This window comes from Mustela erminea, chromosome 15 (assembly GCF_009829155.1).
Source record: "Mustela erminea isolate mMusErm1 chromosome 15, mMusErm1.Pri, whole genome shotgun sequence".
Taxonomy (NCBI): Eukaryota; Metazoa; Chordata; class Mammalia; order Carnivora; family Mustelidae; genus Mustela; species Mustela erminea.
This window is the reverse complement of record NC_045628.1, coordinates 72,778,447-72,792,440: the sequence shown is the minus strand read 5'-3', so window position 1 is coordinate 72,792,440 and position 13,994 is coordinate 72,778,447. Positions and strand designations below refer to the sequence as shown.

Sequence of the window (13,994 nt, the reverse complement as noted above, 5' to 3'; positions counted from 1 at the left end):
AGCCATGGCGACCTGCTAATCACACAGTGAATCAAGATCACCCCTTCTCCTGCATTCCCTTGCTTCCTCTCCTTTTCCAAGTAACTAAAGTCTATGTTCTTAATTTTTTTCTAATATTAAGAATCACAATTATGTATTTCCATATTTCCCATGGTTTGTCAACTTACTATATTAGCCAAATATTTGTCACCAAAACAAAACTTGTAAAGCTATATTTACCTTATAAGCTGAACTTACTCACTTGAAATCACTGAAGGTAAGTTTTGAATACTGTGAAATGGTAATTTTGCTGTGAGTATCTTACTCTTTCATCATAAAGATTTGTTATCATAAAATTTTATGTCCTTGAAGTTACACATTTTGGCCTTTAATTCTTATTTAAAAATCCAAAATTGGGAATCTGGTGCTTCTTGGTGAACCTAGTAAGGAATACTTTAAGATCTTGTGACAATAACTGCTCGAGAAGACCCTCATCATTGACCAACATGGGAGTTATGATTTAGGGAGTCGTTTGTGTGTTATTAGATCACTGCAAGTTTCATTCTGTGTGGGGTTGTTTCATTATCAGGCAATGTCAGCAGTGTTGTGCTGTGGCCCCGTGTTTGACAACGTGGGCCTTTCCCCGGATGGCTACCTGTACAAGTGGCTTGACAACATTCTGGCTTGTCAAGATTTACGAGTAAGTATTAGCCAAAACTACATCGTTTTTAAATGTCTAGGGTGTTCTGCCTTGATCGGGTTACTAAAGTGCATGAGTGTCGTTCACAACCTGATCTTCACACATCAGCGTAAGAAGTGCTGGCTTCTGAGCTGTACACATTACATCATGATGCATCAGGATAAGAAACACAACATACTTACCAAAGTTGCCATCAGCTGGGCCTAAAAGCAAGTCTCCATGAATGTCGTATGATTGAAAGGACGCAAACTACTTTTGCTATTCACGGTAACAATGAGCTAGTGACCAATAAGATAACCAAGAAATGCTCATCCAGATAACTAGTGAATCAAAGAACAAATAACAATAGAAACTGAAAATTGTTTTTGGCCTGAGGAATAACAAAAATACCACATACTAAACTTGTGGGCTGTAAATAAAGCCTTGCTTAGGAATGAAATGTATAGCCTTGAGTATATGTACTAGAAAGGAAAAAGGCTGATCATCAGTGACCTAAGCATCCATCTTAAGAAGTTATAAAAAGGATAGCATATCAAACTGAAAAAAAAGGAAGGGAATAATAGAGATGAAAGCAGAAATTAATGAAAAGAAAAAATAGAAATGATTGTTTAAGCCAAAAGTTGAATTTGTTAAGATGAATAAAATTAATTCATGGCAAATCTGATCAAAAAGAGAGAAGGAAAAAAAAAAAGATAGAGAAGACACATGTCACCAACATCAGAAATATAAAGGGGCTATCCCTACAAATAGTAGATATTAAAAATAAAAGAGAACATATGAACATATTTGTGCCAATAAACCTGAAAATTTAGGTGAAATGGACAAATTCCTAGAAAAACACAGAAAAAAAGAAAATCTGAATAATCATAAGTAATAAAGAAATTTTATCTGTAATTAAAAGTCTTCCTACAAGGAAAACTTTAGGAACAGGTGGCTTTACTGTTGAATTTAACATTTGAGAAACAAATTGCATCAATTTTATACAAAATCCTAAAGAGAAAACAGCTCAAGAGAAATACATCCCAGCATATTTTACCAGACAAGAATAACCTTTTACTAACACCTGCCAAGGATTTAATGAGAAAAAAAATTTAAAGACAATTTTATTGAATAGCATAGATACAAAAATGCAAATAAAATATAAGGAAATTGAATTTAATGATACATAAAAAGGATGATTCCTCATGATCACATTGGCATTATACAAGAACTTCAAGATTGGTTTAATATTCAAATATCCATCAATTTATTAGTATGTTAATCATATTAATAGAGTCTCAAGAAGGAAATATGTGATCATCTCAATAGATGCAGAAAAAACATTTAATGAAATTCTACATGTATTTATGAAAGAAACTCCTACCAAAACTAAGAATAAAAAAAGAACATTCTTAGTTAGATAAAGGGTGTCTAAAAAAACCCTATTATAAACATCATAGTTAATGGTGAATATTGAAAATATTCTGAGCTTAGAATGGCCAAAGACGCTTGCTTTCACCACTTCTGTCAACATTATACTGAAGATCATAATCAATGCATTCGGAAAGGGAAAATTAAATATCAGGAGTGAAAAAGAAGAAACTAGGTTATAGATATAAATGTGAAAGCTTAAAACACTGAAGTTTCTAGAAAATAATACAAGAATACAGGAGGAAATCTTAATCCCTGGGGTCTGAGTAAGGTTTCTTCAACAGGATGCAAAAGTTACTAATTGTAAAGAAAGATCAGTTAATAACTTCACCAAAAGACATACCGTTAGAGTGTGAAAACAAAGCAAAAAATAAAAAATAAAAAGACGGTAAACAGGCTAGTCACAGAGTGAAAGATGTCTGTAAGATAAATCCTGTACTTTTTGTCTAGAGTATATTAAGAACCCTTTCAGATAAATAAAATAGAGACATTCATAGAAAAATGAGCAAGTGACTTACACAAGCAATTTACAAAAGAGGTTATTTCACTGGCCAATAAACATAAGAAACAGTTCTCAATTATCATATGATCTCACAGATATCTGTGAGAATTTGAGTAACAAGACAGGAATTTGAGAGGAATTTGAGTAACAAGACAGAGATTCAAAGAGGAAGGGAGGGAAAAATGAAACAAGATGAAACCAGAGAGGGAGACAAACCATAAGAGACTCTTAATCTCAGGAAACAAACTGAGGGTTGCTGGAGGGGAGGAGGGTGAGAGGGATGGGGTGGCTGGGGGACAGACATGGGGGAAGGTATGTGCTATGGTGAGAAAATAAATAATAAAAAATAATAATAATAATAAAAGAAAGAAACAGTTCTCAAGCTCATGAGTAATCAGATGCAGACTCACCACAGGAAATATTACCTCAAATCCACCAGAATGGTGGAAATTAAGAAGATGCACGGTGTCAATGAGGAAACCGAGCAACAGGAGCTCTCATACAAAGCTACAGAGAATAGAAATCGGAATAACCACCTTGGAAAACTCATTGGCTTTATCATTAAGGTTGAACATAGTACACCCTATGACCCGGCCATTGTATTCAGATATGCATTTCATAAAATATATATCCAGGATGCATAACCTAAGACATGTACAAAATTGTTCCAAGCAACATCTGGAAACAACCCAGATGTTGATCAGTGTAGAATGAATACATTATGAAGTAATCACATATCAGAATACAGCAGTGATAGTGAATGAATGTGGAAGACTCTCAAACATGAGTTGTGTGAAAGAAAACAGACACAAAATTATATGCTATATACTTCCATTGCACAGAGTTCAAAACAGCCCAAGCTAACCAGTGGTGGTGGAAGTCAGGATAGCCATTCCTTTGGAAAAGGAGAGAGAGGCTAGGGATGGGACAGTGCATAAGGCTGGCTTTGGCTTGGCTGCTAGTGTGGTGTTCTGTGTCTGGTGTTCACACTGGTGTGTTCAGTTACCATAACTCATCATTTACTTGTGAATTATATATTGTGTATCTTACACTCCAATATAAAGTTTCTAAAGCTCAGTAAAAACTGGCTGATTGTCTTTCAAGTTGAACTAACTTTTTAATGAAATGTTATTTTTAAGTCCTTCGTAATAGCATCATTAGGTTTTATCTGCTGCTAATTACTTAAGCCTATGGGGAACGAGGCTGATGATGTTGACCATCCAACTAGAATATTGCTTCCATCTTAACCTCCACCCTGTAGGTAAAACAACAACAACAACAACAAAAACTAACTTTCCTTTGCACCTGGTCGCACCAGGCAAGTGAAGGAAACAGAAGGAGATAGGCAAATGTTACTCTCTGAAAGGAATATGGCCTCCAAGGCACCAGGCTTCTCCTGGACAAATGTGACCATCCAGTATTTGACAGTAGCTTCAGAAACTGTCAGTAAAGGATCCTACTATTGCTATCATGATCATTTCATGTGAGAGTCTCTGATTAAGAAGAGTTTATTAAGAGGCTCCTGGGTGGCTCAATTAGTTAACTGTCTGCTTTTGGCTCAGGTCATGATCTCAGGGTCCTGGGATCGAGCCCCAAATTGGGCTCAACGGAGGGCCTGCTTCTCCCTCTGCCTCTGCCTCCTGCTCCCTCTGCTTGTGCCATCTCTCTCAAATAAATAAATACATCTTAAAAAAAAAAAAAGTTTATTGGTACTGCGTATCTTTTTAAAATTTTGCAAGCTACGTTTACTAATCAAGCCCCATAAATATATTCTGATACTTTTCCTCAGACTTGTATGCATAAAGGCCATCCTTTTGTGTATTTCATTTTTAACCAAATATATGTATTCTTCAAAAATATTTTAAATGCAATAAGGAAACACTATTTACAAAGTCTTCATTATTTTCATTATACTTTATTATCTTCATTATACCTTTCAGAATTAAAAATCAAAGAATAAGTGAACCCTATATAAGACAGATTTACAGAGAGTCTGATTTAGTTTATACATACATTTCAATTTTCAGTTGCATCCTCTTAAGAAGATTATGTGGAGTAAAAATTCAGTTGAAGAAACACCTGGCTAGCTCAGTCAGTAGAGCACGTAACTCCTGATCTTCGGATTTGTGAGTTTGAGCCCTATGTGGGGTATAGAGATTACTTAAAAATAAAATCTCTTATAAAAATAAAATGAATACTCTGTCTCCATTTTCATTTTACCCAGTTTATATTGGCTAAGCATGATTGTGTGCCTTTCCCTGGAAAAACCTCTCATTAAGCATGAAAATTGCTTTTCTCCATGTTATTCAGGTTCATCAACTTGGCTGTGAAGTTGTCGTCTTGCTATTGGAACTTAATCCTGACCAAATTAATCTTTTTAATTGGGCAATTGACCGATGCTACACAGGCTCCTACCAGCTCGCATCCGGCTGCTTCAAAGCCATAGCAACTGTGTGTGGAAGCAGGTATGAATTCTTGTTAAGTGGAAGGTTCTAGTCAGTGGCAAGTACAGTGAAGGTTGCTCTTCATGATATGAATATGTGAGGGCTGACTGTTTTGCAATTATCTAAGCAGAATAAATTCTAAAGTAATACACACTGGCCAGTATTTCCCCAACAGATATTTCCCCAACAGCTAGACCACTCCCTGTAAGTCTGCAGCTACCGTGATTTTTCACATTCTTCACAAGAGTGATGTGTAGTTATAGTACCCTTCTTATTAATTGCCTGGAAATTCACCAGGACATCTGAGAGCAGGATTTGAAAATGATAAAGAAAGTACATTGAAGGAATTAAAGGAGTTTCTAGAAGTGTTTGTGACAGGTGGGAACTCTAAGCCCATTAGCCATCCCAAGACCAAACTAAACCAAGGAAGCAACCTAAGAATGTTATATCTCCCTAATTAAAAAAAAAAAAAGAAAAGAAAAGAAAAGAAAAAAGTAAAAGGAGTGCCGGTGTAGCTCAGTCTTTGAGCATCTAACTCTTGATTTCAGCTCAGGTCTTGATCTCAGGGTCATGAGTTCAAGCCCTGCGTTGGGCTCCACCACTGGGCATGGAGCCTACTTAAAAAAAAAAAAAAAAAAAAAAATTAATGTTATAGCTCTCTTGTCCAAAACTTCAGAAAGGAAGAAAAGAAAATGTGACACCCTGGGTTCCATGGATTATACTTGTAAAACCACCCTCTCTAATTGTGTAAATTAGTGAGGTCATTCAGCTCTGCAATTTATTTAGTGAAATAATTTCACTATTTCAGTGCAGTAATTTCATAGCTAAAATGAAAGGGTTAATGGAGACCACAAGGTGCATAAGCTGTTCCCAAGAAAGAGCTTATGCATTAGAAACAGAGAAGGCAGTTCAAGTTTATTTTTGAATAGACTCATACAGACTATTGATTCTCCTTTTTAATTAAATGTTGAATTTTAAGTAGCTATCTTGAGCTACTGGAAGAAAGGAATAAAGTGAATTAGTTTTAAATTCTGACCTATTACAACCTATTCAGTTCTAAATTAATAAGAACAGAATATTAGAAGACCTCTATTTTCAATAAACCTAAAATGAGCATGCTATTTCAAGAGAGAGGTTTCTCTTTAAAATTCTTAGCTTTCATTTTTAAAGGTGGTAGATAACATTTCACATCTAATTTACATGTTCTATAATCTTAATAGTAGAATGTTTATTATACACTTTTATCTCAAAAGTTATAGCAGGTGAATATAATCTATACTGTCCGATCTGCCATCATTTTATTTCATGATGTTAACATTATGAGATGATAGTTATACCTATAGAATATTATAAAAATAGCAAATTTTTTTGCAAAAATCTCTTTCTCCAGAATATTTTTATTTTCAGATATTTTGATATTTTCAAAATAAATCTGTTCACATGACTCTTTGGTTTTGAAAATGTATTTAGAATATGACTTGGACCATAGATTCCCTTTGACAAAAATTAAAACAATAAAAGTTTCCTTTCTTTGCTGCCTTTCTCCCGGTGAACTCGATGGGAACTATCCTAGTCAAATTTATTTCATTGCATGGCCATCTCATAAAATATTGCACTACATTCCTCTGAGTGAATCTAGGTATTTTTCCTTAAGGAGCACAAATAAATGGCTATGAATTTAGCAATATCATCTCAGTTTCAGTAATATCTCCAGTCACAAAAATATTGAATCATAAAACTTCCCATATTCAGATTTTTTTAAGGTATCATTCCAAACTATTCTGCTTTCTTAGACAAATACTGCGGATCAGCTTACGTTCATGACCCTCATCTGTCCTGCAGGAAGGTTTGAGGGCTAGACTCCGACATCAACACAACCTGTCCCCCGAGACGGTAGCCAACTCTTCTGTCATTTGTCACCACAGGGCATGTCCAGAATTTAAAATTTCAGCTGTGGCTTAAATTTGCTCTCTCTCCTCATAAATTCTCAGTCTGTGTAGTCTAGATAAGCCTCCGGGTTTGTTTGAACAATCTTTGCATTTAATGTTTTCAGTACTTTTTGTGAAAGCAATTCTGGTGTTTTAGCTTTTGCTTTGTTTTCCACAAGTTTGCTTCTTAAAAACACCTAGGTACCTTATGTTATGAAATAATATGTTCCTGAAAAGTCATACCTAAACCAGGTCATATTTTAACTTTCTCAAACAAATAATCTGTACAGTAACTCCTACAAGTCATATTCTAAAGTGAAGAATCTTTCTTGTAAAGAGTTATCTCCTCCTTTTCAGATAGAAATGAGCATATGCTGGATTTATTTTTGTAGGAATGTGACAGTTTATAACCAGACTCATTTATTAAGGAACAATTTACAATTGACTATAAAATACTTTTAAAAAACTGAACGTTTTTTAAAGTGCTCCTCCTAAAAAAATAATAATAATAAATAAATAAAAAATAAAGTGCTCCTCCTGAATAAAATTTTCTACTTTTAGTTTTCTGCTTTTAGAATCAGCCATTTTTGCATAATTTAATATATTAATCCCTATATTCATCAGCTGTGATAATGAAAAAAGTAGTTCTCTATGTTCTTTTTTTGTTTCTTTTTATTTCTATAGAGGACTCTGTGAGAGTGTGTGTGTGTGTATTGTGAACTTTCTAAAATCTAGACAAAATTGAAACTGTAATTATAACTCTGATATATTTAGTGATATTGGGAAATTTGGAAATCAGTGTGGATTTTAATTAAGACCAGGAGAAGTAAGGATAAAAGTAGAAAGTGGTGCTAGAACTGGCAATATTAATTTTGAAGAATTTTTTATAAAATATGTCTTACATTTGATTAAAAGCTATTAAGTGCAGCTCAGTACTATAATGTAGCACAAGAGGAAATAGCTCACCTGTCAGGCAGCAATAATTCAAATAACTATTTGACTTTTGTGTGTGCTCTTATTAATTTCCCCTCAACTCCAAATTATATCAGTACCGAACAGATAAAGAAATTGAGAAAGATTACATGGATTTCCAACATTCTAAATCAAGGCAAATAGTATGATTTATATTAAAAGTGTAGGCGGTTTCCAAGTAGTGGCTTAACAGAGTTCTTCACATTTAATTAAATACTTGAGAGTTCTATTGTTTTTACCCTTATCCTCCAACACACTACTACAATGTATTTAATAAGTGTTTTAGAATAATATATAAGGTTAAAGTTTTAATTTATATTTTGTTGGGTTTACTTTTGGAGGTAGTTTCTGCTGCCATTGCTGTTTGTATGTCTGCTTTGCCGTAAGCTAACTTCTCATAATCTTTCCTAATTTAAATCAGGCCCAGCAAACTTGAATTATTAAAAGTAGATGTCCCACATGTCTTGAGGAAATATCAGCTGTTACCAAGGAAGACGAAGGTAGCTTATGATTCATGAATCCCAGTCACACTCGCTAGCTGGTGATGCATAATCTCATTTGGTTTTGTCAGTCAGCTGGAGTATTCCAAGAGCTCACAGAGTTTAGGAACCTGGGCTCAGAAAACGTGCCGTCTTGAGTTTGAATTTAGCTCTGCCTCCAGTCAAGCTCTGTGCTCCTGAGCAAGTTACCATAAACACTTTCTCATTTGTAAAATGGGAATGCTGGTATCATTAGGTTAAGGATTAAATTTAACCAGTCTTTCCTTTTAATATGGTACATGCTAGCGTCAGGAATTGCAACCATGTACAGAAATGCATCAGGATATCTACTAAGGTATTTTAAAACAATGAAAAATAACCTCAAGCCTGTTTATAGAGGGATGAGTAAACAAATCATGACATTTTTTTAAAAAAGATTTTATTTTTTTTTTTAAGATTTTATGTATTTATTTGACAGAGAGAAATCACAAGTAGATGGAGAGGTAGACAGAGAGAGAGAGAGAGGGAAGCAGGCTCCCTGCTGAGCAGAAAGCCCGATGCGGGACTCGATCCCAGGACCCTGAGATCATGACCTGAGACGAAGGCAGCGGCTTAACCCACTGAGCCACCCAGGCGCCCCTAAAAAAGATTTTATTTATTTAACAGAGAGAGACACAGCAAGAGAAGGAACACAAGCAGGGGAAGTGGGAGAGGGAGAAGCAGGCCTCCTGCCAAGCAGGGAGCCCTATCTAGGGCACGAATCCAGGACCCTGGGATCATGACCTGAGCCGAAGGTAGAAGCTTAATGACTGAGCCACTCAGGTGCCCCAAATTATGACATTTTTAATCAAGTCCTTAAAAATAGATCAATGTATCTGAGCATGAGAGCTATCTGTGAACTATGAATCCAATTTCTTGACCTAAGACCAAGCACATACATAGTAGGCACTCTGTAAACACTCTTAATCAATAGCTGTTGGAAGCGGAAAGCTATGATGTAATCCATTCTATCAACTAATGAAATTAGTTTCTCTCCAGAACACCTCAAAATTCTCTGAGCTTTGTCATTTCATTCTATAGAAGTCAGGGCTAGTGGATATTTCCCAAATTCTTCAAAACCTCCTCTCTTCCAGACCAGGGGAAAAAAAAAAAGAAAAGAAAAGAAAGAGTTTTATTTTCTGTTTGCTCTCTGAGTTACATCTGCCTTTTATATTTATTTTATGATTTGATTTTTATTCTGGATGATCAGAGCTATCTTTCTCTTTTATCCTTCCACTGCCTCCATTGAATAATTTAACACTGAAAGGTATAAGATTTTGTTTCTAAGCCTATTTTAACCATATAAATACAGATGTTTTATTTGTACCCCTTCACTCATTTGATATCTCATTTTTCGCTTCTCTGGGTTTCTTTCATTTTCTGTCTCTGTGTTGTTATTTCCTTCAATGCTGTGCTCCATAAAGTCCATAGTTCAATCCTAGGCAGCTAATTGAATGTGCCAATGATATAGTCCAGTGCTCGGCTCTGCCTAGGAGGGAGATTTTGTCTTCCCTTTTCCTGCCTTTAAATCCCCAGCGATCTAGCAATATTTGCCAGTGTCCTTTTCTTTTGCTTCAAGTTTTTCTTTAAATTCCAGTTAGTGTTCTTTTGCATAAAAATGCGTAGGTGTTAAATCTCCATGTTAGAGACAGCAGCATAAGATATCTCTGCCTCTGTGGGGGCTCCCAGAGTATCCTTTGTACTTTCTCAGTGCATTCCAGATACTGCAGTTTGTTAGAACTCCAAGTTAGACCAGTTATGAAAGTACTGTTCTGGGCTGTCCAGGAAGCTGATAGCACCATGGATAAGTTCGTTCTTTGGAGTCAGACTTTATCCAGGATGCAGTCCAGGTACCACTGGTCAAATACTTTGTCAAGTACTTAATGTACATGAACTTGGTCGAGTACTTAATGTCTCTGAGCCTCTAGGCTTGCCTGGAAGACAAAATAACAAATCTAGGTAAAGGCCTTGGCAGAGTAACCAGCACAGAGTAGGCAGGTCATAACATAAATGTTATCCATCGTTCTTCATTATCCTCACCACAGCATGTACACGGGCTTTCCCTCACTTCTCATCTGACAAATAAACCTTATGCTTTTTTACTCATTTAATAACAAAAGTTTTACAAGTAATCCAATCAGGAAATGGGCAAAAGACATGAACAGACATTTCTGCAAAGAAGACATCCAGATGGCCAACAGACACATGAAAAGTGCTCCACATCACTCGGCATCAAGGAAATACAAATCAAAACCACAATGAGGGGGCACCTGGGTGGCTCAGTGGGTTAAAGCCTCTGCCTTCGGCTCAGGTCATGGTCCCAGGGTCCTGGGATCGAGCCCCGCATCGGGCTGTCTGCTCCGCGGAGAGCCTGCTTCCTCCTCTCTCTCTCTCTGCCTGCCTCTCTGCCTACTTGTGATCTCTGTCTGTCAAATAAATAAATAAAATCTTTAAAAAAAAAAAAAAAACCACAATGAGATATCACCTCACACCAGTCAGAATGGCTAAAATTAACAAGTCAAGAAATGACAGATGTTGGCGAGGATGCGGAGAAAGGGGAACCCTCTTACACTGTTGGTGGGAATGCGAGCTGGTGCAGTCACTCTGGAAAACAGTATGGAGTTTCCTCAAAAAGTTGTAAAATAGAGCTACCTTATGACTCAGCAACCGCACTACTGGGTATTACCCTAAAGATACAAATGTAGTGATCCGAAGGGACATGTGTACCTGCATGTTTATAGCAGCAATGTCCACAATAGCCAGACTATGGAAAGAACCTAGATGTCCATCAACAGATGGATGGATAAAGAAGATGTGGTATATATACACAATGGAATACGATGCAGCCATCAAAAGAAATGAAGTCTTGCCATTTGTAATGATGTGGATGGAACTAGAGGGTATTATGCTTAGTGAAATAAGTCATAGAAAGACAATTATGATATCTCTGATATGAGGAATTTGAGAGGCAGGGTAGTGGTTGTGGAGGATAGGGAAGGAAAAAATGAAACAAGATGGGATCTAGAGCAGACAAACCATAAGAGACTTTTAATCTCAGGAAATAAACTGAAGGTTGCTGGGGGTTGGGGGGTTAGGGATAGTGTGGCTGGGTTATGGACATTAGGGAGGGTATGTGCTCTGGTGAGTGCTGTGAAATGTGTAAGCCTGATGATTCACAGACCTGTACCCCTGGGGCAAATAATACATTATATGTTAATAAAAATAAATAAATGTTCTAGGGACACCTTGATAGCTCAGTTGATTAAACATCTGCCTTAGGCTCAGGTCATGAGCCCAGGGTCCTCAGTAGGAAGCCTGCTTCTCCTTCTGCCTGCTGGTGCTCTCTCTCTCTTTGACAAATAAATAAAAACTTTAAAAAATAATAAATTTTTTTTAAAGTTCTAGAAAAGTAATCATTTTGGAATGCAAATTAGTAAAGCCATTTTGGACAGCAATATGGCATTATCTACCAAAACTTTAAATGTTGCCCTTTGACCCTGCATGACCTCTTCTAAAAATCTGTTCTAAAGAAAGAACATTTGGTGTTATAACAGTGAAAAACACTGTAACTATGAAAAAAATGAAAATAACCTTTAAATGTCTGCAAATGCAGGTCAAAGTCTGGGCTTCTCAGGAAACAGACACAGGGTGGAGATTTGAGGGCAGGATGTTAATTAGGGAATGCCCTTGGGGTCAATATCTAGGGGGAAGTGAAGGAAGCAGGACTGAGCAGAGAAAAAGAGACCTCCACCAGTCCCACAGGGGCTGCTGCTAGTTGTGGGCATGACCTTGACCTAGGTAAATTTCTTTGGCCGAAGGCAATTCCCAGAGAGGGATTCAGCCAGAGATCTCAGCCTCCAACACTAGTTGGAGGATTGAGTGCCTCAGTCCTGAAAGGGAGATCCAGGTAGCACACCGCAGCATCTGCTACAAGGTTGGTTATTTATGGTATAACCTTATTGTGGAATACTGTGCAGCTGTTAAGAAGAGTGGGGAAAGCCTCATTCACTGAAAAGGGTCATCTCCAAACAATGCACATGGGTATAATCACATTTATGTTGACAGTCCTGTGTGATAGGGAAGAGTACTTATTTATATACACACTTTAAAAAGGGTGGTTGCCTCCAACAGTTGGGGGAAAGAAAGGAAGTGAGCATTTCCACATTTTATTCTATACACCTAGCACCAACTCACCAGCTGTGTGAGCCGTTTTCAGAATACTCTGGCCTCATGTGCTGTTTGAATCTTTTTTTGAAAGTTGCATTCACGTGTTACTAATAAGATAAAAAATTAAATTTGGTTAATATCAAAAATAAGTGAAAACTATCCTTTCTCATGTATTTAACAAGTGCTCACTATAATCTCTTACTAAGCTTATTGGAAGGTGGACATATATTCATAATAATATGATGCCTTTCTTGAAGGATGATTGTTCAAAAACAGAACTTCTTAGGCAATTATAATTATATTATAGAATCAAAAAAAGAACCCACAAGAAAACAATCACTGTTTTTTTTTTCACCTTCAAGCCATCTTCTTCTGCTTTCTGAAGTTTGCCTCAAGATAAATGTCACTCACTCACTCACTACCTATGGACCATTTCCTAATTGTTTATTTCACCAAGAGTTTTCTATTTATGACCTCTCTTCCACTGGAAAAAAAACATACAGATTTTTTAAGTCATCTTTAAAGAGTATTATGTAGCAAGAAAAGAAAGTGTATTTAAGTTCCGTGTTCCATTTGATTATACTGCTAGGAGCCACATCACCTTTTGGCTGGGTTCCTACTCCCCACCCCCAGTTTCCATCCCATGCGTGCGATCAATTACCAGATCCTGCCCATTTTCTCTCCTTAGTGTTTTTCAGATCTTGTCCTCTCCTTTCTGTCTCTACCATTCTTGCCCTAATTCACACATCAGTTCCCCTTTGGAGTATTGCAACAGCTCCCAATATCGACCCCCTTACAAATCCTTTCTCTGCAGAGCACACAAGAGTGCTTCGTCAAAAGCGATGTCATTGCCTCACTCCCCTACTGCAAATCCTGTAGGATCTTTTTAACTTTTAGGATGAAGTCCATCAGCTAGTTATCTTCGGAAACCTAGTCCCATCTTCTGTTCCTCTACTAACTCTTTTACTGGGTCTGCTACACAGAGACTCTTTCCTTTCCAGAAGGGATCTTGCTTCTTCCTTCTTGTCATTTTCAAAATGCGGTTGTCTCTGCTTGGAACACTCCCCTGTGTTACCCTTTCCATGACCTGGCTAATGTCTCCTGGCTCTGCAAATATGAGTTTACTTGTTTCCCCCTGGAAAAGGCTTCTGTCACCCCAAGTCTGGCGTAGGTGTCCCTCATCGGGATTCTGTAGCTCGCTGTGCCTACTCTCATCATGACTAGGTCATATAGATTATCTCCCTAACTATATAGTAAGTCTCCCTTAGAGGAAGAGACCAGCCTTACTTAACTTAGTATCATGAGTACTGTACGATTGTTCCTGGTATATGTATGGTGATTCCTATGTTTAGATGGATTGAATGAAAATATTAA

General features: G+C 36.8%; 1 protein-coding gene across 9 annotated transcripts in view; it reads left to right on the top strand.

The window, feature by feature from the left end:
- FRY (FRY microtubule binding protein) overlaps positions 1 to 13,994 on the top strand; it is a 335,554-nt gene that overhangs the window by 230,111 nt on the left and 91,449 nt on the right. For all 9 annotated transcript variants that reach the window (XM_032314833.1, XM_032314834.1, XM_032314832.1 and 6 more), the window contains 2 exons: positions 569 to 679; positions 4,902 to 5,056. In XM_032314833.1, coding sequence (XP_032170724.1) covers positions 569 to 679; positions 4,902 to 5,056 — 266 coding nt within the window. The remainder of the gene's footprint in view (positions 1 to 568; positions 680 to 4,901; positions 5,057 to 13,994) is intronic.